The sequence below is a fragment of the Manis javanica genome, chromosome 3, assembly GCF_040802235.1.
Source record: "Manis javanica isolate MJ-LG chromosome 3, MJ_LKY, whole genome shotgun sequence".
Taxonomy (NCBI): Eukaryota; Metazoa; Chordata; class Mammalia; order Pholidota; family Manidae; genus Manis; species Manis javanica.
This window is the reverse complement of record NC_133158.1, coordinates 121,897,749-121,923,806: the sequence shown is the minus strand read 5'-3', so window position 1 is coordinate 121,923,806 and position 26,058 is coordinate 121,897,749. Positions and strand designations below refer to the sequence as shown.

Sequence of the window (26,058 nt, the reverse complement as noted above, 5' to 3'; positions counted from 1 at the left end):
TGGTCTGGATGTTGTCCTGTGTCCTCTGGTCTCTATTCTAGGAAGAGTTGTGTTTGTTATATTTTCATAAATATATGTGGTTTTGGGAGGAGATTTCCACTGCTCTACTCACGCCGCTATCTTTGCTCCACCTCCCATACATAATTTCTAATGGCTAAATAGTATTCTTTTAAATAGATTCACCATAATTTACTTAACCATTTCCTACTATAAGACATTTAGGTTGTTTCTAAACAAACAATATAGTGATGAATATCTTTTTAACTACATTTTTGTGCATGTGATTATTTCATTAGGACAAATTCCTAAAAGTATAATTGTTTAGGTCAGGGTTTGAATATTTTAAACACTTCTGATGTATATTACCTGATTTTCTTCTAGAAAGTTTTACCAGCTTGTTCTCTCATCAGGTGTAAGAATGCTTATTTTCGATAGGGCGTAAATTGTTATTAGGTTGATACAGTGGGTATTAGAAGAGTATTAGGGGGAAAGATATTAAACGGACTTTTAGTTCAGTCCCCTTTTTTTATATCAGGTGATTGAGAACCAGAGAAGTTAACTGACATGCACAGAGCCAAGTTCAGAATCAAGGAACACTCAATCCTAGATTAGTGCAACTTCACCATTCTGAGCTCTTCTGTCCTGACAGAAAAGAAGACGAATTCCAAGATATATGAAGGAAAGAATAGAAACTAAAGGATGAATGCGGATAGAATATAATGCATATGTTTGTCAACAAAAATAAGAATGCATGTTGATTTTTGTTCCCACTTACCAGTACTCACTTTTCCTCAACTCTGTCTGCTTTAACATCCCTACCTCACCACAAGGTTATAAGAATATGTGCCTGCTTATAATCAAACCCATGTAGAGCTTACTGCAACAAATTTAAATGAATACTTTAAAAATAAAAACCAACAGAGAAGATCACTTAGTCTTTTGCTACTGTCCTTAATTTTCTTGGGCCTGCTTCCTAATTATTTTAGACCCCAGCAGTTTTCTTGTAGAAAGATGAAATAATTTTTCATTACAGTCTCATGGAAAAGAAAGTATGCCAAAGGGAACATTTTGAGAAAGAATCATAATGTCCTGACTATGCTTTGGGTTTTTAACCACATAGTTAATAAATTTTATTCATTATTTTATAGGAAGCAGATATTAGGACAATGAGTTTTAACAAATGGGTTAAAATTTGCTCAAAATCCAGGAACAAATAGCAGAGTAATAATACTGTGAAATGTCTAAATTAGAAGTCTGGGTTCAATCTGATCTTATTTAAATATCATTGTTGATCATAGGAAAAAATGCAGCAGGAAGAGCTGTACTTGTTTAAGTACCATTAGAATCTTTGGAATAGAGGCCAGGGTCATTAAAGTAGTAATTATTGTAAGCTTCTTAAAGTTGGTGTATGTTGCTTATTCTTATGGAATTATAAGGCATATGATATTTATTATGTATTTTGTTTCTTACCTCTATACAGGCTATCAATAATTCAGGTTTTAATAAAGATGTCTCCCTATCCCAAGGCCCTTAGTTTTCCATTTTTTTTATTGTTAGTATATTTTAATAGATTATATTTTTGAAATTATTTTTGTTTCTATCAAACCTAATGTACTTGGGTTTACTTACTGTGATATTATGCATTTTCTCTACTTCCATAACCAATACTTGAATATAATAATAAGTGCTAGAAACATTAATTAATCACATTTAGTATCATTCCCACAGATAACTAAAGTGCGTCACTTACACTCTTGAAATTTTACCTGTCTTTTCTTTGAACTTTTAAACTGATTTCTTGCTTTTCTCTTTCTTTTGATCTTTTCTCTATGGATTCAAAGGAAAAGGTATAGTAATTTTGTACTGCATGAGTGACTTTTTTTTTTGACCTTTCTAACTGTTAGACCTAATGCCCTGTTATGAAATGCTTGTTGAAACAAACCAGCTAACTGAAATTGGTTAAATCAGGGAATTATTGAAAATTATAAATATAAGTATACCTTCAATGTTTAATCTTAAATAAAAATATATAAATACTAATTTTCCCCTTAATCTTTTGACTTGGTCTAAAGTCTTTTCTTTCAGTTTGTATGTGCCAGTTGGAAGTCTGCAACATCTTTTTGTGGGCATAAACTGCATCAAAAAAAGGTCATGTAAAATTTAAAAAAAATTTTTTTAAAGTAAAAGCTTAGGCACCTCTGAATCAATTAAGGAGTGCAAAATTGTAGATTTTCATAAAACTTCTCTTTAGTCTAATGTAGGTATCTTGTCCACACCTTACTTCATGACAGTTTTTAAAAGCAACTCATCTTTACCAGGTTTTTATAAAGGATTCATTTAGTTTTCATAGAAACAGCAGCTCTTTTCACTGTATTTTATCAGTTCACATATTGTTTTAAGTTTTTAAAGTACAGTAACATTACAGTGGCATGAAGGGGTTTGGAAATGAACATACCTGACTATTCCTAAGCATCAGCACTCAGGAAAATAGCCAGTCAGCTATGGGGATTCATTGTGGCCTGGCCTTGAGTCAGTAAGCTTGATAGAGGGAATAATGAGAACTTTAATTCTGTGTGTTTGTTAGATGGAGGTCAGGTAAAGTGCTTCTGCTGTGTTATGATCATTGATGAAAAATGTTTCCTAATCTCTTTTCTGCCCCTTTGGTCTTAGAGAATATTTTAATATGCACAAAGGGTAAGAAAAGAGTAGTACTGAAGAGTAGTACATACTGGCAATAACAGTAGAGCTTTAGACACCCAATTCAATTCGATTCCTTCTTAGATCTAGGTATTTCCTTCTTTGGTAGTCTTTGGGAACTAAACCAGTTAAAGCAAACTAGGGGTGATGAAATAGAGGACTGGGTTAGTTTTGATATAAGAAGACAGCAAAAATTCTTGAAGTGTGTTCAAATTTGGATCTCATGGCTATTATCGACTATGTACATGACTTTTCTTTGCTATTTAGAACATTACTCTTAAGGCCAGAATATGCTGAGGAGACCTACCCTAAGAAGTATGCTTTGAAAGATATACTAATAAAAGAAATAGGTGTGATGCACTGCAGTGTCAAATAGATGTGCTTTCTGTGGTATTGGGGCTTCAAGTTTTCTTAATTAATAAGCTATTTATTATGATTAATAATAATTCCTTGCATTTGTACTATTTGATAGCTTTCAAATTTTTCATAGGCATTTGCTTATTTAAGCTCTATGCCAACTTTGTGACATTTATAGGAAAAATGATAGTTTCATTTCACATTTTTTGCCCAGAGTCATTTGCTTCATAAGGACTCAGTCCAGTTTTTTTTAAACTAAGCTGACAATGCCAACTAAATGTGAACGTATGTGACTTTGTAAATGAAATTAGATGCACTACTAATTTGATCTTTTCCCAGCAATAAACAAAGGAAACTTCTGAGAGTAGGAGGAGAATAGAATTTTTCCTTTTAAATTAATGAGATCAAGAGCTCCCTGGAGGAGCAGAATATGGAGAGCTCTGATTTTCACTTTTCTTCTGTCCAGGTCCTTTTGTTTTTTTCCCATGTAACTTTAGAATTTCCATGTTTGGAAGAGGTTTTTCACCAAGTCCCTTTCCCCAGAATTCTCCAGAATAATCTGGACTCCAGTATATTTACTCTATTGGAAGAAACCTCTCCAATAAGGTTCTGCTTTCTTCTTTCCACAGAAATTCTACCTTTTCTGAATGTCTAAATTGTATAAGAGCAAGTTTGTTAATATGGTATCATAAATATAGGATGTATAAAGAGAGCAAAAAGAATTGATAAATGTCATTGTGGAGTTAAAACAGATTATATTTTATACACTTCCCTACACCTCACTGCCATGCTGCCTTCTAAAGGGACATTATAAAGATAATAAATACATTATAAAAATCAAGGAAAATCAAGAATGTTTTCATTAACACAGTCCTATGGGATGTAAATTCAAAATGTATTTCAGGAATGACCAAGGTTGATCACTGGTCTCTTGTCTTAACTAATTCTTGGTACTCAGGATGCACAGTCAGGAAAGCAGTCATGTTTGAGTTTTTAATCTAGAAGTTAGATGTGTCTTTTTCCTCCCACTTTTCTTCCTATTTGTTCTTTTTTATTGGCACCTTTATTCTCTATTTTAATTCTATTCTTAGTTTCCCTGAGTTATAAGAATACTTATAATGAATTTTGTTAAATCAGAGGGCAAGTAGTGAGTGTTTTTAAATATTGGTGGATCAGAACCATGTAGAGTTTGGAACTCAGAACAGGGACTACAAATAATCCCAACAGGACGCTATTCAGATACTACTCTGTGCTTGGAAGGCAGGTAGCCCAGACTTACGGGACTTCTTTGTGAAGCTGGTATGGAGTTGCTGTATTTGTCCTCTTATTTTCAGTCCACCTGTTGCCTATGCACATGACCATAGTAGTGATATATATATATAGAACACTATCACCCAATCATCTTATCTTGACAGTTTGCAAAATAAGATATGTGGATAATCCACTAACTGTATGAGGTTCCCACAACAAAATAATGGTCATGGAAAGCACTGTTTTAGGCTGGCAGTTTCAATAAAGCAAAGTAAAATGTCATGTCAAATTTAGAGTTAGAAAAATAGAATAAGGGAAATTTTAGTAATTCGGATTGATCTGAGAGAGAGAGAAAAATTATGTAGGAAAAAGTCTGTAATTGTAATCTAGATGTGAATAAAAATAATGTTTTAAATACTTCAAACCTTGTGTATTTATGAATTGAATTTTATTCCTTTCCAGTGTTGGAAGAAAATGTTTCCATCTAGGAAGGCTAAAATCTAAAATGATTTCAGAAAACATCGAGTATTTTCTGTATATAGCCATTGTGTCAGAACTCCTTGGGGAGGTGGGGATTGCTGTTTGAACCAGCCTATGACACAGAAAACACCCAATGGTATTCACTTGGGGTGGGCAAAAGGACTTACGGCATATTTTTCCCTAGACCTGAGAATGAATGTCTTTAGGCTCTTTCTGATAACTAGATTTACCCTTACAGAAGGTATATTTACAAATATTTACTCTAGTGGTTATCAGATGCCTTTTAAGTGCAAGGCACCAGCCTAGGTATTCTGAGAGTGTTCACTCACTCATGATCTCAGCCCTTAGAGAGATCATAGTCTAATAGTGGAAGTAAGGCATATTTACCTCCAAGAAGTAGCATGCAGATAATTAAGGGAAGTACAAAAAATTACTGGGGGAATTGCGAGAACAACAGGTTGTGCAAGTATGTGGGTTTTTCCCCCTTGCACAGTTAAATTTTGCAGGCCTGCCTTATACTTAAATTTTTATTTCATTGTTTTCAAGTGGGTGCAATAACGAACTCTATACAGAATAAGCATTGCCTAGGAGAAGCCTGAGAGGAATTTCTTTTATTAGACAATAAAGTTTAATAAATACTTAAGTGTCTTCTGGAGAAATCAGAGGTGATTAAGGCAATATCCTTGCCCTAAATAACATAATCTAGTAGGGATTTTTATTATTTGCTTTTAGCACATCAGTTGTTGATGCTTGAAAATAATTTTCTCAAGTAGTTTAAACGTTTACTCTGTAATTTTATTTACACTGTTAATTTGCCTAGTCAGCACTTTCTTCATGGATATTAAAAATGTACATTTCAGCCAAATTCTAAATGAATAAATTTTTATTTTGTAGTTTTGAAACAACCTTAAAAGGTAGTATTCCCTATAACCTTGCATCCTGAAATAGCAAGAAATAACAACTCGAGAATGAGACAAAAAACGAAGTTGATTTGTTCAAGGAGATACAGATCTCTTAGAATTATTTTGCTTATTATTAGTGAGTTTTGCATTCTGATTCCTTATTTGTTTTTCCTTACATTCTTAGTGTCTAATTCAATGCCCAGCATCTAGTAGGTACTCAATAAATACATTTTAAAATGAATGTAACTTCATCGTTTGATTCTTTTGATTCTTGCTACCTCTCAAGTCTTTGAGAACAAGCCTATGCTAAATATATATTTATTCACTCTTTTCTTTCACTTGACTTTATAAATCACTTTCTTTAGATCAGAATCAAGCTTTGCGACTCTGTCTGGGTAGCACTAGTGTTGGAGGTCAGTATGGAGCCATCTCTGCGCTCAGTATCAACAATGACTGTTCAAGACTTCTCTGTGGCTTTGCTAAAGGACAGGTAAATATGAGCTTTATTTTATCCATAAAACAATGTTAAAGTCAATTTTAAAGAACTAGTATATCCAGGTCAGTATCTTGAAGACCAAAATATTTGTTATTAAAAAGCCAACCTGAGGTTGCTCACTTTGACTTCTGTCTTGTTCAAATTTTGTCACAATTACTATTGGCTGAGCCAGAGTAGAATCTGATTTTTAATGTCTTAATTCATGTGTCTACATAAGTGAATAGCATTTATAAACCAACCAGTCTGTTATACCAAAATTTACTTCCTTACAGAAGTATAGATAATTGTTGCTGCTCTTAAATATGCTCTATTCTGTTTTCTGTATTCTTAGTACTGTGTTCCTGGATAACTATTTTGGTGTTTCTTTCTATTTCTGAAACTGGCAATAATTTTTTTTTCTCATCTTCTGACTTACTAGCTGGTTTGGGAATAAGCCTGTCCTGTAATTTTTACCAGTGCTAAGGAGATGGACCCATTAAAGAAATTTCATTCACCTCTCAGTGTAAGAACAACATTTAAAATGTGAAGGGAAAAATAGATTGGGCAGGATGAAGAGAGGATGAATAAGGAATATAGGCTCTGTACTTTAATGGTCTGCAACCTTTAGTTATGTCTTAACATTATAGTTCTTTGCCTGCAATGCTTATAGACTAGGAGTAAGTAATTTCCTTCACAAGGCAGGATACTTAAGTGTAAAAAGAAGCAGTACATTTGTTTTTATTTATTTATTTATTTTTTACTAAAGTATCATTGATATACACTCTTATGAAGGTTTCAGATGAAAAAACAATGTGGTTACTACATTTACCCATATTATCGAGTCTCCACCCATACCCCATTGCAGTCACTGTCCATCAGTGTAGTAAGATGCCACAGAGTCACTATTTGCCCTCATTGTGCTGCTTTGTTGCCTTTCCCCATGACCCCTTACACCATGTGTACTAAATATAATACCCTTCAATCCCCTTCTTCCTCCCTCCCACCCATCCTCCCACATGCCTCCACTTTGGTAACCACAAGTCCCTTCTTGGAGTCTGTGGGTCTACTGCTGTTTTGTTCCTTCAATTTTGCTTCATTGTTATACTCCAAAAATGAGGGAAATCATTTGTCACTTGTGTTTCTCCACCTGGCTTATTTCACTGAGCATAATATCCTCCAGTTCCATCCATGTTGTTGCAAATGATAGGATTTGTTTCTTTCTTATGGCTGAATAGTATTCCATTGTGTATATGTACTACATCTTCTTTATTCATTTACGAATGGACAGTTAGGTTGCTTCCATATCTTGGCAATTGTAAATAGTGCTGCAATAAACATAGGGGTGCATATGTCTTTTTGAATCTGAGAACTTGTACTCTTTGGGTAAGTTCCAAGGAGTGGGATTCCTGGGTCAAATGGTATTTCTATTTTTAGTTTTTTTAAGGAACCTCCATACTGCTTTCCACAATGGTTGAACTAGCTTACATTCCCACCAGCAGTGTAGGAGGGTTCCCCTTTCTCTGCATCCTCACTAGCATTTGTTGTTCCTAATCTTTTCAATATTGGCTGTCGTAAGTGGTGTGAGGTGATATCTCATTGTGGTTTTAATTTGAATTTCCCTGGTAATTAGTGATGTGGAGCATCTTTTCATGTGCCTTTTGGCCATCTGAATTTCTTCTTTGGAGAAGTGTCTGTTCGTATCCTCCACCCACTTTTTAATTGGGTTATTTGCTTTTTGGGTATTGAGGTATGTGAGTTCTTTATATATTTTGGATGTTAACCCCTTGTTGTATATGTCATTTACGAATGTATTTTCCCATAGTGTAGGATGCCTTTTGTTCTGCTGATGGTGTCCTTTGCTGTATAGAAGCTTTTTAGCTTGGTATAGTCCCATGTGTTCATTTTTTTCTTTTGTTTCCCTTGCCCGATGAGATATGTTCAGGCAAAAGTTGCTCATGCTTATATTCAAGAGATTTTTGCCTATGTTTTCATGACTTATATTCAGGTCTTTGATCCATTTTGAGTTTACTTTTGTGTAAACTGGGTTAGACAATAATCCAGTTTCATTCTCTTGCATGTAGCTGCCCAGTTTTGCCAACACCAATTGTTGAATAGGCTGTCATTTCCCCACTGTATATTCGTGGCTCCTTATTGTATATTAATTGACCATATATGCTTGGGTTTATGTCTGGGCTCTCTAGTCTGTTCCGTTGGTCTATTGGTCTGTTCTTGTGCCAAGTACATTTGTTTTTAAAGCATTTAGTTGTCTTGTAGATCACTATGTGGGATTTGGCCAGTGGAAAACTTCTAAGATCAATCATAGATGCTCATCCTCCAGGAACAGCAATATTACATATTAAGGTAATATCTTTGTTTTCTTTTTCTAATAATTTTTATTATTGTACCTCTGCATACATTTTTAAGTAAGTTTCTTTATGAACAGAATCCTTGAAAGTGAGTTGTCTTTTATTTGACTTGCTCCAACGAGATGTTTTCCGAAGTTAAAACCAGAGATAGGCTAGCAAGGGAGTCTTCAGCAGCAAGTTGTATGAAAGTCTAACAGGTATAGCAGCAAAAAGAGTTAACTGATGTCATCCTAGGTGAGAGGTTGGCGGCAAAGACAGGCAGTACCCTGCTGCAAGCTCACGTGGAAATTTAAAACGTCTTTTTAATCTTTTGTTTAGTCCACCAAGGTTTTATTGCTGAGGTGGTATGTTCTGTCACACTTTGTTGGGAGTTGCCTGAGGTTCAGGGCACAATTGTAAAAGAACTGATGTTTGCAGTATGTTTAGAAATGAATCTGTTGGTTTATTTTCTTTTAGGCCTCTAAAGGAAAACATTAAGATTTGCATTTGGCTTTATCCTTACAGGTCTGAAAAAAATACACTGAGTTAGGTAACAGATTTCATCTATAAATACAATGTGAATCTTGCTTTTTGTATGCTGTCAAGCCCATGTTCATAAACATAAAAGTAAAGGGCTATAAATAGGGAAGTCTAAAATCAGGTCTTCTAGATTTTAATGATATGCACATTTGGTTGCTTAGCTGTGCAGACCTCTCTTATCCATGCATAAGCCTTTTAAAGTCTGCAAGCATCTGGAGTTTATGTATCTGCATCTAGAGTAGTTGTAGAAATGTCTTCTGTGACAAAGCAGAATTCAAACATTTAGTAACAATGAAAACAACCAAGTAAATGTAGTGAGAATAGCTCTTTTTGAACACCAATGGCAGTTTATTTTGACCTCTTTTCATATGGAATGTGCCAACTTCTAATATGTCATAGTTGTTTGTGTTTATATCTTATCTCCTTCAATAGATTAAGACCTTTAAAACCAGAATCTGTTATTTACTTACTTAAGTGTTTGATGCATAGTAGCTGCTCAATAAATATGTGATGGAAAAAAAAGCTAGTTGGTGGTGTTTATACAAAGCCAGTCCATTTGCAGTAAAAAGCACAGTTTAGGGGAGGAACAATAGGAAACAGAGGAAATAAAGACAGAAAAGGGAAGAATGCAGCTAAGGTTAAAAGCAATAGTAGTCCATTGTGTTGCTTGAGAATGGTGACAAAGTTGGTGTGTGCTGACACTGTGACATTGGAGAAAGAGCAAGAGATACATGATTGAATACTTCTGAAGTCTTGGATTGACAACAGCCACTTCCATTTCAGGGCTCTTACTCACTGTTCTTTAAACTTAATCCTACATTTCATCAGTAATAATTAGGGTTTTCACTCTCCTTAATAGATAGATTGTGTCCTGGGGGGTCAATGAGATCTGTACTTTTCTGTATACACACATATATAGAATTATAAAAATGTGTATTAATTGGAATTGGAATATTTGGAATAATATCGAAGTATATTTTAAAACACAGAAAGCAGAAAATTAATAAGTAAAAATATGAGTTCTATTATTTTTCCTACACTCCAGGGGTATATGCCCCCCCACTTTGGCAATTGCTCCTAGGCTTTGAGAGCTAAGGTGTAGGGCTTCTTTACTATGCCTGTGCATGTGGTCAAGGAGGAATAATTTTGCAGTATCCTTCTGTATGTTAACCATACCTAAGAGCACATAGGTGTGCCACTAAGATGGTTCACCAACCTTTGGGGTTAGGGAAACTAGTCACTGTAAATGGTACAAGTTAAGTTACTCAATTTTGTATCATACAACATTCACATTTCCCATACCTTATAAGCCCTTAGGATGCTTGTCATTGTGAACAAAATACTTCAATAAATAATAACTGGAGTATCCTCTGTTGAAGAAGATCAAGGATTTTTCCGTATTTGGAAAAATTACTAAGAAGTTAAACTATTTTAAATATAGTGGATTAACTCTTCAGTTATTCAGAAAATATTCAGACAAGTTTATTTCCCAGAGATACCAAATATCTATTACTGTGTCTTTATTCTTGAAAACTAGGCAAGTACAAATGTATCTAAAATATCTTATTCATTTAATAGCAAGTTAGAAAAAGTTAACATAAGAACCCAACTAGAGAATTTTAGGGCTTTATGAATCATAGTTTGTGTTTTTCTTTTATTCTGATGAAAGGTGGTTTTGCTTTTTTAAAGCCTCAGTTTTTTAAATATTTTGAGCAATTTTTATTCTGAATATGGGTAAGGTTGTTTTTTTAGAGCGATGAGCTAAATCTAATTTAGGTGATTCAAATGCTGTTAAATGTATTTATTTTAAATTTTTTAAATTTTATAATTTTTTTGCCCATACTGTCTTAACACTTGACTGGTTGTTTAAAAATCTGTAAGAATATAAATTCCTTCTCTGTTTAGTTTACAGATGATCCAACTCTTGCAATTTGTAACGACAGCGGAGGCTCTGTTTTTGAATTGACATTTAAGTAAGAGGCTTATGAACATTTGTTGACAAATGAAAAGACCAGCTCTGGTTTAATGACTTGAAGTTGAACATAAAGAGGTCTGAGAAGTCCATGTAACTGAAAATAAGTTATGGCTGTGTGCTATGATCACCTGGGGAGGCATATAGAACATACAGGGTTGTAGGTCTGCCCTCCCACCCCAAGTTCTATCTCAGTAGGTCTGAGTTGGGATTCTAGACTCCTACTCCCCAAAGGATTCATATGAGCTGTCAAGCTTGGGAACTGTTACTCTTGAGTTTCTCACTTATTTTGGTTTAGGCCTCCAGCCCAGTTGATAATAACCATAATGGCCAGGTGTAGAAAGGTTTTTTGGAATTGCCTATTTACTCTTTAAGAATAAAGACTGTCTAGATACATGGAAGAACATTTGTAAAGCTGAATTGAAAAAAGACAAGTCAATCTATGTTATGTTTCCACACATTTTTCAGTGTAAGACTATATTTGTTTCTTATATTTTTCATACCTTTGAACAATGCTGAGTCCAAGGTAATTGCTTAAAAAAATAGTATTCATTTAGCTAATGTTTATTGAATGTTTCCTATATGAAGGCATTTGTTCTAGGCACCAAAGTTGCAGCTGTGAACCAAGCAAGGTTGTTACTCTAGTAGAACTTACATTCTAGTTGGGATGGGGTTGGGAGGCAGACAATAAACCAACAAATAAATGAGATATTTGCCATAGTTAATGAGTGTTGTGAAGAAAATAAGACAGGTCATTGTGCTGGAGTGTACTGGAGGATAATTTAGGAAGGTCTCTTTCAGAAGGTGACATTTGAAGAAAGACCTGAATGATAATCTGCCAAGATTATCAAATGCAAAGATCTGAAGATGTGTCCCAGGCAAAGGGACGTTCAAGCACAAAGGCTTTGAGGTGGACACGAACTTGGCCTGCTGGAACAAAGGAAAGAGGCCGTGTGGCTGGAGCTTGACTTTGTCAGGAACAACAGTAGTAGGAGAAGAGTAAAGGCAGAAGCCAGATCATATAGGACATTTTAAAACATGGTGAAGAGTTTGGATTTCATTTTATGTACAGTGGCAAGCCTTGGAATGTTTTCAGAAGAGTGATAACTCTGACCTGTATATTAAAAGATCATGCTTATGTCATGTGGAGGATTGTTGAGGACAAGAATAAGAATTGGGAGGCTGTTGTTGTAGTCCACGCCAGAGATGATAGTGCCTTGGATGGTTGCTAAATCAACTCTTGAGTTCTTTTGTTACATTTTCAGGAGAGTGATGGGGGTGAGAACGTGTGACTCTAGGTGTCTGTTCAGCGGTTCCAAGGGTGAAGTTTGCTGTATTGAGCCTCTCCACTCTAAGCCTGAGTTGAAAGATCATCCCATCACACAGTTTTCCTTATTGGCCATGGCATCCCTAACAAAGGTAGGTGTGTTTAGAAGATGAAATTCTTAACTTTTGAAGCTTTGAATACCAAAAAATTGAAAATTATAGTGTAAATATTAAAAATGTTTTTCTCCTAAAGATACTGGTTATTGGATTGAAACCATCCTTGAAAGTATGGATGACTTTTCCCTATGGACGGGTGAGTAAGCCTCTCCATCTTATTGGCAAAAGAGGTTGGGGAAAGAAAATGACTTGTAAATGGTGAATTCTGTGAGATTGTCAGATAACTAGACATAATGGACATCAGTGCTCTGAAGATCATTATGTGAACTTACCTTGATGTGACCAAAGCAGCATAAGCTTATGACTGCAGAAGTGTTCTGGAGATCATGAGACCCCTAGAGTGTACTTTTCTACCCTTATTGCTTTAAGTTTTTCTCTGTAAACAGCTACTGCTTTGATATTGAACTACTGATTGGGAACCACCTTAATATCCAGCATAAATTGCTGCTTATATTCTGACTCTGACATTTTACTTTGGGGGTGATACTTCACAGAATATATTTTGCGTGCCCCAGTTGCCCTTTTCTGTTCTGGTTGGTTGTTTTCAGAGAGTTGTGATCTTCCAGTGTCTATATGAGGAGAGATATTGATAGGTGGGATGGAGAATGATGGTACCAAACTAAGGCTAGTTCAGAAAGTGGCCTTTATACTGGGAGTTTTCTTGCTGATATTCTCTGTATCTCTGGGCCCCAGGGGAAGCACATCTACTTGTTCAGATGGCAAAGCTGGCATAGATTGCTATTAACATTTCTTACATGAGCTTTATTGGCTAATCGATGCTTATCATGGTGGTATGTGTTTGCATCTTTTTGTATTTTTGATTGGTATTTTCCTCAACATTTTCATATGAATATTTTCAAACAAATACAGAAGTAGAAGGAATTTTGCATCAAACATCTGTATACTTACTAACTTCTACCATTAATGTTGTACTGTTCTTTATTATATGTTTATCCATCTCTCTACCTATCAAATTATGTTTTTTTTAAAATGTATTTCCAAATAAATTGCAGGAATCAGTAGTCTTTTCTCTAAATATTCATCATGTATATGATTACCAAGAGTTCAATATTTCACTTTTTCCTTTGGTGTAAAATTTACACACAATTTAAAGCACAGATCTCGAGTGTACATTTGTTTACTGTGATGACTTTTTTTTGGCCTTCTCCTCACTTAGATGGATCCTTCCAGTGTTCCGTTGCTGGCCTGGCACTTTGTGGCAGTGCATAATTATGTGAATCCCATGCTTGCATTCTGCAGAGGAGATGTTGTTCATTTCCTATTGGTAAGTCCTAATATGAGGCTAGATCTATTATAAAGTCCTTTATCATAAGATTTTCTTCCTGATTCACCAATAATTTAATATTGTGTCAAAGAAATATGTATCATAATTCTTTGGAGAGAAAGTGGTCTATTTAATTTTATTTAGGGCTTTAATGATTAACATGGAAAACAACTGATGACCCTCAACTCCATGCCCCTTCATTGTGTATTTGTCAATTTTATCTCCTTTGACTAAGAAATAATTAATGGCTTATGTATAAATATATGAAGGTACATGTGTTTATGTTAATAGCTTACCTATCAACATAAAGTATATTTATCAGACAACAAGTATCATTAAATACTTGCTATGTTCTCTATACTGTGATGGACACAGGGAGTACAAAGCATAATTTTTTCTTTCATGTAGCTCAAAATATTATTTGAAAGACAAAACCAGTATGGTCATTACTACTAGGGAGAACAGTTTAAGGATTCAACTCTGTGATGAGAATTAAAAGTTGGTGTGAGTTCAGAATACAGAGAGATTTGTATGGACTGGAGAGGCATGCAAGACTTTATGAAGGATATACAGCAAATGCTATAGGAGAGGTAGACATGCACATTGGGGCAAGTAAGATGAACTGAAGTTATAGAGGTAAGAAGGTGCCTGTGTAATCTCTTGGTTTCCTAGCTCAGTGAAGCCAGCACTGTTGTCCCCTTAGGTTTCTCCAGCCAGAAACTCAGGAGTTACCCTGCCTTTCAGTTACCCTTTTCCCTTTACTTCTGCTCCATTACCACATCCTGTTGACTGTATCTCCAGAATCTCCTGAATTTACTCTCTTTGTCTCTCCCATTGCTGCTTCTCTAGCCCAAACCACTGACATTTCTAGCCTCGGCTCTGAGTAGCTTCCTGACTATTCTCTGGCTTTGCTGTCTTTACATGTCTTAGCTCTGCCAGGAAAGTGCTGTGCTCCCCTTATCCTAGCTCATGATTAACATTGTCCTCCCTGACTGTCTGAAGTAAGTTAGCATTTCTTGCAGCATACACCCGGAAGACCTTCTCCTTTGTAACATTCAGCACTTTTTAAATTACTTGTCTAATATTTTGCTGTCTCAGTATACTGAAAGCTCCATAGGTCTAAAGAACAACTCTACTGCTATATTCCAGTCACTAGGACAGTGCCTATATGTACAAGATGCTTAGTAAATGTTTATAAATATGATGACAGGGAGAAACTACTATGGAAAATAAAACTGAATATATGGCATGAATTTAGATTAGGGGTTGGCAAACTATGACCTGTGGGCCAAATCTGGCCAACTGCTTGTTTTTGTAAATAAAGTTTTATTGGGATACAGTCATGCTCATCTGGTTATATATTATTTATGACTGCTTTCTCATGACAGTGACAGAGGTGAGTAATTGTAACAGAAGCTATGTGGTCCACAGAACCTAAAATACTTATTGTGTGGCCTTTTACAGAAAAAGTTTGCTGACCTCTGGTCTAGATTGTATGAAAAATGACAGATAGGTAATGGGGTACTTTCACAGGTTCTTAAAGTGATAAAGATGTGATAACGGTGATTTTTTAGGAAGATCAGTGTAGAAGTAGCAAAAAGAATGGATTGTAGGAGATAGGAAGAAAATAGAGGTTTTGCTGTTGTACTAAAGGTGTGAGATCTTTAGATAAGAGTGGTTAGTGGCAGTGAGAATTAGGGATGATATTTTGAAGGAAAGACAAGGCTTCTCATTGGATCTAGGGACTGAAGGATGTGAATTAAACATTGCATTTCTGACTGCATTTTAGAAGCTTGGAATATTTGAAGGGTTAGGGTTAGAGAAGATTTTAATGTGTTTAGTTGGAAGTGAAGCTGGGACTCCCAACTGTTCTATCAGGGAATGGCCTCTGGACAGATGGCAATGCAGGTCTGGAATGCATTTGAAATTTCAGGATATGGAGGGTAGTTGAAGCTGTGAAATTCAAAAGCTAAAGCATATATAACCTTGGCACACACTCACACAAAAGAAAGGAAAAACAAAACAGGAGTTCCTATAAAGCCACATAGAGATAGGAGGGGAAATAGGACAGTATGGTGTCACAGAAGACAAAGGGGAGAGCCTTCAGGTCAGTGTCAATTCCAAGGTAATACCAATACTGAATAAAGATCAAGGTGGAAGACTGAAGACAAGGACCACTGGATATATAAGAAGTCTCTCATTAGAACATTTCTGCGGCCTAATTATCAATGGAATAGAGGTAGAAATTAGATTGTAGAACTTTGTTAAAGCAATGGGTGTCTAAAAGAGCAAATGTACAGTATTTGGATGCAAGAGGAAAGAGAATGAGTAAGTAAATCTATAAAAAGTAAATCAAGGGAAGATTTTTTTTTGTTTTTGTTTTTTATTCAAAGATAGAGAAATTAGAAACATGTTTGATAGTAAAAGGAAAAGCGCCCTTAAAAGGGAATGATTGACTATACTAACAAGGGAGATGTAATACTAAACAGTGATGGAGGGGGTAGGATTTTGAGTATATAGAAATGAAATGATTTTCTTTAGTAAGGACTTGAGCAAATTTTCAGAGAATAGGTAATGTGACTATTGATCTTTTTGCTTATGAAACACTTTCAACATATGCAGAAGATGGAATAATTTGGTGCTGTCTTATTTTCATTTTTCAAATGAGGAAACAGAGAGACTAAGTGATTTGCCCTTGGTCACACTGCTGCAATAGTGGAACTTACTCTCAAATACATGGCTCTAGATCCCATGCTCCTTTTACCAGACCATCCTTTCTTACATGGGAAGTAGCTCAGGGAAGTGAAGATGAGAGGACATGAAGGGCCCACATTAAGTGGTCTCAGATGTTTCTTAAAGTACCTGGTGAGGTCAGTACTACAAGTGATGGGACTGGACAACAAAGAGGAATGGGACAAAAGGGAAAAGAAGACATCTGAAACACTACTATGGGGAGTGTACAGGAAAACCCAGGTTGGAGGGAATGTCATGAATTTAGGTGTCAGTCATATATTGTGCTGTCTCCTTTCTTCAGTACTCTATCACCTCGGAGCAGAAGCAGAGAAAGCAAATTGTAAGGATGCTTGAAGGCTAGAGAGTATGTATGTACAATGTATACATATATATATATATATATAAATGATTGACACTGAAGGTTTTTTTTGGAAAGTGTGGGGCTGTTTGACCTATAATAATATGCTTCAGAAAAGTCTAGTTTTGTCACTGTAGCTTTTTTTAAATGAAATTTTGTGGGACTTCACACCATGTCACCAATCCCATTGAATGCTTTAACTCTGGCTAAATACAATCAATGATGTGATAAAGTTAGTTCTGAATTATGAAAGAGTGAAAATAACATTACAGCATTTGTCAGTACTCAAAACTAGACTACTGAGTAGATATGTGTTGGATTTTGGTACAAATCATGATGTGGATGATTTTTTTCATTTGTGTAATAGTTTCTTTATCAGTGTTTTTGGCTTATCTGTACTCTGGAAATCATTTTCTAGATGGAGTATAATTAACTATCTAAAAGAGTACCTAAAAAAATAGTTGATATTTATGTTTTTATTTCATCACTAGGTTAAGAGAGATGAATCTGGAGCAATACATGTTACTAAGCAAAAGCATCTTCACCTGTACTATGACCTCATCAACTTTACTGTGAGTATTACTCAAAGTACATGTCTCCACTTATTTCATGTAATTGTTTTGACTCCATGGTGTATTAAAGCTTCTAGAATTTTGGCCATGAACTGTGGCCTTTAGGATTATCTAAAATAAGGACAGAAGGTGAAATTCTGCTAATGGTGAATAAGGTCTCAGTTTGGTGTGATGTCACATTATTTTTATTGTCTTTTAGCTTTATGTCCTGCTGAACATTAGCAGGATCAGGAAAAGTTTTCTTTAATGTGGTTAGTTCAAAGGCGAAGAGTTTTGATGGGTTTCTTCAGCATCATTGCCTGGCTTTCTTTGTCAAACATATTGTTGGACTTCTGAGCTTATCCTAATTGGTTCTGGAGCTTATGTACCTATTCTTTCTTTGTGGTTAAAAACTGCAGAGTTTTCACTCTACAGTATATCTCAGTCCTGAGCAACTTATTTATATACTTATGTTTGAAGGATTTTTAAAATAATTTTGTTTTTAAATTATCAAATATATATCACAGTGGTTCAACAGACCCCCTTCCCTCTCCCCCCATCCCTGGCCATTCCCCTCCCCCTTGGTAACCACTAGTCACTTCTCAGTGTCTATGAGTCTAATGCTGTTTTTTGTTCTTTCTGTTTTGCTTTGTTTTCATATTCCACAAATAAGTGAAATCATATGCTATTTGTCTTTCTCCACCTGGCTTATTCACTGAGCATAATGCCCTCTAGCTCCATCGTGTTGTTGTAAATGGTAGGATTTGTTTTCTTCTTATGGCTGAAAAATATCCCATTGTGTATATGTACCACATCTTCTTATCCATTCATCTGTTGTTGGACACTTAGGTTGCTTCCATATCTTGGCTATTGCAAACAGTGTGGCGATAAACATAGGGGTACGTATATCTTTTTGAATTGGGTATTTTGTTTTTTGGGGGTAAATTCCTAGGAATGGAATTATTGGGTCAAATGGTATTTCTATTTTTAGTATTTTGAGGAACCTCCGCACTGCTTTCCACAGTGGTTGCACCAATTTGCAGTCACACAAACAGTGTAGGGGGGTTCATATTTCTCTGCATCCTCACCAGCTTATATTAAAGAGATTTTTGCCTATGTTTTCTTCTCAGAGTTTTATGGTTTCATGACTTACATTCAGGTATTTGACCCATTTTGAGTTTAATTTTGTGTATGGAGTTAGACAATAATCCAGTTTCATTCTCTTACAGGTAGTTGTCCAGTTTTCCCAACACCAGTTGTTGAAGAGGCTGTCTTTACCCCATTGTATTTTCATGGCTCCTTTATTGATTGACAATATATATGTAGATTTATATCTGGGCTCTCTCTTCTGTTTCATTGATCTATGGGTCTGTTCTTGAGGCAGTACCAAATTGTCTTGATTACTCTAGCTTTGTAATAGAGCTTGAAGTCAGGGAGCATAATCCCCCCAGCTTTGTTCCTCTTTCTCAGGATTGTGTTGGCTATTTGGGGTTTTTTGTGGTTCCATATGAATTTTGGAACTATTTATTCTAGTTCATTGAAGAATGCTATTGGTATTTGTTGGGATTGCATTGAATCTGTAAATTGCTTGGGGTAGGATGGCCATTTTGACAAATTAATTCTTCCTATCCATGAGCCTGGGATGTATTTCCATATATTCGTGTCTTCTTTAATTTCTCTCATGAGTGTCTTGTAGTTTTCAGAGTATAGGTCTTTGAGCTCCTTGGTTAGGTTTATTTCTAGGTATTTTGTTCTTTTTGATGCAATTGTGAACAGAATTGTTTTCCTGATTTCTCTTTCTGCTAGTTCATTTTTAGTATGTAGGAATGCAACAGATTTCTTTATATTAATTTTGTATCCTGAAACTTTGCTGAATTGTTATTAATTCTAGTAGTTTTGGAGCGGATTCTTTAGGGTTTTTATGTACAATATCATGTCATCTTCAAACAGTGACAGTTTAACTTATTCCTTAGCAATCTAGATGCCTTTTATTTCTTTGTGTTGTCTGATTGCCATGACTAGGACCTCCAGTACTATGCTGAATAAAAGTGGTGAGAGTAGGCATCCTTATCTTGTTTCCAATCTTAAGAGGAAATGCTTTCAGCTTTTTGCTATTAAGTATGATGTTGGCTGTGGTTTTGTCATATATGGCCTTTATTATGTTGAGGTACTTGCCCTCTATACCCATTTGGTTGAGAGTTTTTATCATGAATGGGTGTTGAATTTTGTCAAACAGTTTTTCAGCATTCTATTGAGATGATCATCTGGTTTTTATCCTTTCTATTAATGTGATGTATAATATTGATGGATTTAGGAATATTGTACCATTTTTACATCCTAGGAATAAATCCCACTTGGTCATGATGGATGATCTTTTTGATGTATTTTTGGAATTGGTTTGCTAATATTTTATTGAGTATTTTTGCATCTGTGTTCATCAGGTATATTGGTCTGTAATTTAATTTTTTGTGGTCTGTCTGGTTTTGATAGTAGAGTGATGCTGGCCTCATAGAATGAGTTTGGACATATTCCCTCCTCTTCTTCTTTTTGGAATGCTTTAAGAAGAATGAGTATTTGCTCTTTAAATGTTTGGTAGAATTTGGCTGTGAAGCCATCTGTACCTGTAGTTTGTTTTGGTGGAGTTTTTGATTACCAATTTGATTTCATTGCTGGCAATTAGTCTATTCAGATTTTCTGTTTTTTCCTGGGTTAGCCTTGGAAGGTTGATTTTTCTAGGAAGTTGTCCATTTCTCCTAGGTTATCCAATTTATTGACATATAATTTTTTATAGTATTCTGTAATAATTCTTTGTTTTCTGTTATCTGTTGATATTTCTTTTTTGTTTCTGATTCAGTTTATGTGTGTATCTATCTTTTTTTCTTGATAAGTCTGACAAGGGGTTTATCTATTTTTTAAATTTTCTCAAAGAACCAACTCCTGGTTTCATTGATTTTTTTGTATTGTTTTATTTTAATTTTAATTAATTTATTCATTTATATTCTATTAAGGTATTTTTGATATGTACTCTTATGAAGGTCTCATCGAGTTCCCTCATGCCCCATTGCAGTCACTGTTCATCAGTATAGTAAGATGCCACAGAGTCATTATTTCCTTTCTCTGTGCTACACTGTCTTCCCCATCATCCCTCCACATCATGTGTGCCAATCATAATACCCTTCAATCCCCTTCTCCCTCCCACACCCCTCCCCTTCGGTAACCGCTAGTCCCTTCTTGGAGTCTGTGAGTCTGCTGATGTTTTGTTCCTTCAGTTTTGCTTTGTTGTTACACTCCACAAAGGAGGTAAATCGTTTGGTACTTGTCTTTCTCCATCTGGCTTATTTCCCTGAGCATAACAACCTCCAGCTCCATCCATATTGTTGCAAATGGTAGGATGTTTCTTTCTTATGACTGAATAGTATTCCATTGTGTATATGTACCACAACTTCTTTATCCATTCATGTACTGATGGACACTTAGGTTGCTTCCAAATCTTGGCTATTGTAAATAGTGCTGCAATAAACATAGGGTACATATGTCTTATTTATTTATTTATTTTTAATTTTGGTATCATTAATGTACAGTTACGTGAAGAACATTATGTTTACTAGATTCTCCCCTTGTGCCTCCCCCCATTATACATGCTAATCTTAATGCCCATTTTCTTCCCCCCACCCCTTATCCGTACCTTCCCACGCATCCTCCCCAGTCCCTTTCCCTTTAGTACCTTTTGGTCCATTCTTGGGTTCTGTGATTCTGCTGCTATTTTGTTCCTTCAGTTTTTTCTTTGTTCTTATACTCCACACATGAGTGAAATCATTTGGTACTTGTCTTTCTCCACCTGGCTTATTTCACTGAGCATAATACCCTCTATCTAGTTCCATCCATGTTGTTGCAAACAATATAGGATTTGTTTTCTTCTTATGGCTGAATAATATTCCATCATGTATATGTACTACATCTTCTTTATCCATTCATCTACTGATGGACACTTAGTTTTCTTCCATTTCTTGGCTATTGTAAATAGTGCTGCAATAAACATAGGGGTGCATATATCTTTTTGAAACTGGGCTCCTGCATTCTTAGGGTAAATTCCTAGAAGTGGAATTCCTGGGTCAAATGGTATTTGTATTTTGAGCTTTTTGAGGAACCTCCATACTGCTTTCCACAATGGTTGAACTAATTTGCATTCCCACCAGCAGTGTAGGAGGGTTCCCTTTTCTCCACAACCTCACCAACATTTGTTGTTGTTTGTATTTTGGATGGTGGGGATTCTTCCTGGTGTGAGGTGATATCTCATTGTGGTTTTAATTTGCATTTTTCTGATGACTAGTGATGTGGAGCATCTTTTCATGTGTCTGTTGGCCATCTGAATTTCTTCTTTGGAGAAGTGTCTGTTCAGCTCCTCTGCCCATTTTTTAATTGGATTATTTGCTTTTTGTTTGTTGAGGTGCATGAGCTCTTTATTTATTTTGGATGTCAACCCTTTATCAGATCATATGTCTTTTTGAATCTGAGAAATTATATTCTTCGGGTAAATTTCTAGGAGTGGGATTCCTGGGTCAAATGGTATTTCTATTTTTAGTTTTTTGAGGAACCTCAATATTGCTTTCCACAATGGTTGATCTAGCTTACATTCCCACCAGCAGCATAGGAGGTTTCCCCTTTCTCTGCATCCTTGCCAGCAGTTGTTGTTCTTAGTCTCTTTGATGTTGGCCATCTTCACTGGCGTGAGGTGGTATCTCATTGTGGTTTTAATTTGCATTTCCCTGATAATTAGTGATGTGGAGCATCTTTTCATGTGCCTGTTGGCCACCTGAATTTCTTCTTTGGAGAATTGTTCATATTCTCCACCCAGACACTTTCTAGCCCTTTTTTTCCTCTCTTCTTCTTCTAGTATCCCTATAATACGAATATTGTTCCATTCGGATTGGTCACACAGTTCTCTCAGTATTCTTTCATTCCTAGAGATCATTTTTTCTCTATGCCTCAGCTTTTTTGTATTCCTCTTCTCTAATTTCTATTTCATGTATCGTCTCCTCCACCATATCTAATCTGCTTTTAAATCCCTCCATTTTATTCCGTAATGATTGGATCTCTGACCTGAATTCGCACCTGAGTTCTTGAATATTTTTCTGTACCTCCATGAGCATGTTTATGGTTTTTATTTTGAAATCTCTTTCAGGAAAATTGGTAAGATCAGTTTCACTTAACCCTTTTTCTGGTGTTTGTGGGATTTGGATTTGAATCAGTTTCCTTTTACATTTTGTATTTGTATGTGGCACCCTCTAGTGCCCAGAAGCTCTACTATTTGGAGCTGCTCAGCCCCTGGACTGATGTCAGGTGTCACAGGGGAGCAGTTCTGGTGCCTTGGGGGAGGAAAGATCTGTTTCCTGCTTCTTGGCTGCGATGCCTGTCTCCACTGCCAGAACCAGTGGACTGAACACACAGGTGTAATCCTATATACTTTGTGTTTGTAGCTGCCGTAGGTGAGGCTTCCCTCTGGGTTCTCTGATGCCAGGGCAGGGGCTGCTGGTTTGTGAGCCAGGTGCAGGCTGGCTTGGAGGAAGGTGCAGCAGGCTACTATCACAGTGGGGGTCCTTGGAGCTGTATAGCCAGCCAGAGGGTTTGGAGCACCTGAATCTCCTGAAAATTCCCAATCTGCTGGGCAGAGTGCACCCAGAAAATTTTGTCTACCTGTCCTTTCTCCTGAGCAGTAAGCTCTGTGCAATCCTTGCCCTTTTAGCAGCCCTCTCACTTTAAGGAAGTCTCTCAGACTGCCTGCCTTTCTTTTGTCCTGGAACAGTCAGATATGGATCCCTGTTTTCCACAGGTGGCTGGAATCTGTCTCTCCAGATCTTTCACCTGTCTTAGCTTTTCAACCCCACTAATCACCAGAGCACCATGTAATGTAGGCTCATGTTCCCAGAGCAGATCTCCAGGGCTGGGTGTTCTGCAGTCCCTGGCCTCCACTCCCTCCCTGCTTTGTTTCTGTTCCTCCCACCAGTGAGCTTGGGTGCGGCAAGGGCTTGGGTCCCACCAGATCATGGCTTTGGTATGTTACCCTGTTCCATGAGGTCTGTTCTTTTCTCCAGGTGTATGCAGTGTGGCGCAGCCTTCTTTCCTGTTGCTCTTTCAGGATTAGTTGTATTATATTTTCATATTATATGTGGTTTGGAAGGAGGCCTCTGCCTCACCTCTCACGACACTATCTTTAATCCCTCGGGCCTATTGCCAGCCCTTCATTCTTAAAGTATGGCCTTTTCTCACAGTTTTGGAGGGTGGAAGTCCAAGGTCAAGGTGTCAGCAGCTTTATTCTGTAGCCTCTTTCCTTGGCTTGCAGACAGGCATTCCTCTTGTATCCTCACATGGTCTTTCCTCTCTGCATGTGAATTCCTAGTCTCTATTGTTTTATACTTGTCTATTTTATTTATTTCTGCTCTGATCTTTATTATGTCCATCTTCCTACTGACTTTGGCTTTCATTTGTTCTTCTTTTTCTAGTTTCTTTAATTGTGAGTTTAGACTGTTTATTTGGGGTTCTTCTTGTTTTGTGAGGTAAGCCTGTATTGCTGTGTACTTACCTCTTAGAACTGCCTTTGCCATGTCCCACAGATTTTGGGCTGTTTGTTTTGTTTTCATTTGTTTCCATGTATTGCTTAGTGTTTTAATTTGTTCATTGATCCATTGATATTTTAGCAGCATGTTGTTTAGCTTCCATGTGTTTGTGGGCTCTTTTGTTTTCTTTGCTCAATTTATTTCTAGTTTCATACCTTTGTGGTCTGAGAAGCTGGTTGGCACAATTTCAATCTTTTTGAACTTACTGAGGCTCTTTTTATGGCCCAGTATGTGATCTATTCTGGAGAATTTTCCATGTACACTTGAGAAAAATATATATCATGCTGCTTTTGGACATAGTGTCTATAGATATCTTAAGTCCATTTGATCTAATGTTCAGTGTCTTTGTTTCCTTATTTTATTTCTGTCTGGTTGATCTATTGATGTGAATGGTGTGTTAAAGTCTACTAAATTGAATGTGTTGCAATCTGTTTCCCCCTTTAATTCTGTTAGTGTTTGTTTTACATATTTAGGTGCACCTGTGTTGGGTGCATAGATATTTATAATGGTTATATCCTCTTGGATATAATGATATCCCTTTATCATTATGTAATGTCCTTCTTTAACTCTTGTTACTTTCTTTGTTTTGAAATCTATTTAGTCTGATATAAGTACTGCTATTCTTGCTTTTTTCTCCCTATTATTTGCATGTAATATGTTTAGCATATAGGTGGATCTTCTTTCCTTATCCATTCTGCCACTCTGTGTCTTTTGATTGATGCATTCAGTCCATTTACATTTTAGGTGATTATTAATAGATATGAATTTATTGCCATTTTATTAATTATTTTCTGGCTGTTTTTATATCATCTCTCAGGTCCTTTCTTCCTCTCTGATGCTCCTCTCTATTTATTGATTGATACTCTTTTTCTTGGTTTTCTTTAGTATTGTAGTCAAATATCTCTCTCTCTTTTTAATTTGTTTATTTTTGTGTGTTTATGTGCATTTATTGTCAATAGGCTTTAGTTTTGTGGTTTCCCAAGGTTCAAGGATGACTTCTTTATTATATAATAGTCTATCTTAAATTGCTGATTACTCTATTTCAAACACAATCTAAAGGTACTTTTTTTCCTTCTTCATCCTCTACATTTTTCAAATTAGATGTCATAATTTGTACTTTTTGTGTATACCTTGACTGATTTTGTGTATAGTTGATTTTCCTTCTTCTGTTTTGTGTTAATTTCATACTTGCTTGGTAATTAGTTGATCTACTACATTTACTATGGGTTTGTTTTCACTGTTGAAAGCTATTTAGCCTTAGCGTCATGTCCATCTACAGCAGTCCCCTTAACATACCGTGTATGGCTGGTTTAGTGGTGGTGAATTTCTTCAATTTCTTTTATTTGGAAATTGTTTAATACCTGCTTCAAATTTAAATGAAAATCTTGCCAGGTAGATAATTCTTGGTTAGAGGTTCTTCTGTCTCATTACATTAACTATATCATGCCACTCCCTTCTGGCCTGTAGAGTTTCTGTTGAGAAGTCTGCTGATAGCCGATGGGATTTCCCTTATAAGTAATCTTTTTTTGTCTCTCTGGCTTTTTTTAGCACACTCCCCTTATCCTCTGTCTTTGCCATTTTAATTATTATATGTCTCTCTCTGCCTGTTAATCTCACATATAGACCATTGATTTAGAAATAATACTTTTTTCCCTACAAATTTCATGAAATAATTTTGTTCAGACTCTTCTCATGCATTTAAGACATCTGTGTTTTTATCTTTACCAGACCCACTGTTGAACCATCTAACAGTTTCCTAGAGTTTATCATCATCATTTCTGCTTAAGACATTTAGATATGACATTTAAAAAATCTGTGTATTCTTTTGCCCTTGGAAAAGTTTCCATCAATCACAAGCAGCCATGCTCCTAACAGTAGGATAGTCGGTGTGTTTATTTGTCCTGTGGCTTATTCATGATATGACCACTCACTAAATTGTTTTATAAATTACTTTTAAAAGGCTTGTTTACAACAATGTCCACACACTTGCCTTTGTGAGGGTCTAATCTCCAGAATAATTGCTAAACCTGCCAGTATTCTTTGTCATTCTGTTTT

At 36.0% G+C, this 26,058-nt stretch overlaps 1 protein-coding gene across 4 annotated transcripts in view; it reads left to right on the top strand.

Annotated features, from left to right (window-relative positions):
* Positions 1-26,058, top strand: part of VPS8 (VPS8 subunit of CORVET complex) — a 304,326-nt gene that overhangs the window by 50,007 nt on the left and 228,261 nt on the right. For all 4 annotated transcript variants that reach the window (XM_073231972.1, XM_073231971.1, XM_073231970.1 and 1 more), the window contains exons 8-14: positions 6,053-6,177; positions 8,437-8,523; positions 10,953-11,020; positions 12,285-12,438; positions 12,539-12,598; positions 13,640-13,747; positions 17,330-17,410. In XM_073231972.1, coding sequence (XP_073088073.1) covers positions 6,053-6,177; positions 8,437-8,523; positions 10,953-11,020; positions 12,285-12,438; positions 12,539-12,598; positions 13,640-13,747; positions 17,330-17,410 — 683 coding nt within the window. The remainder of the gene's footprint in view (positions 1-6,052; positions 6,178-8,436; positions 8,524-10,952; positions 11,021-12,284; positions 12,439-12,538; positions 12,599-13,639; positions 13,748-17,329; positions 17,411-26,058) is intronic.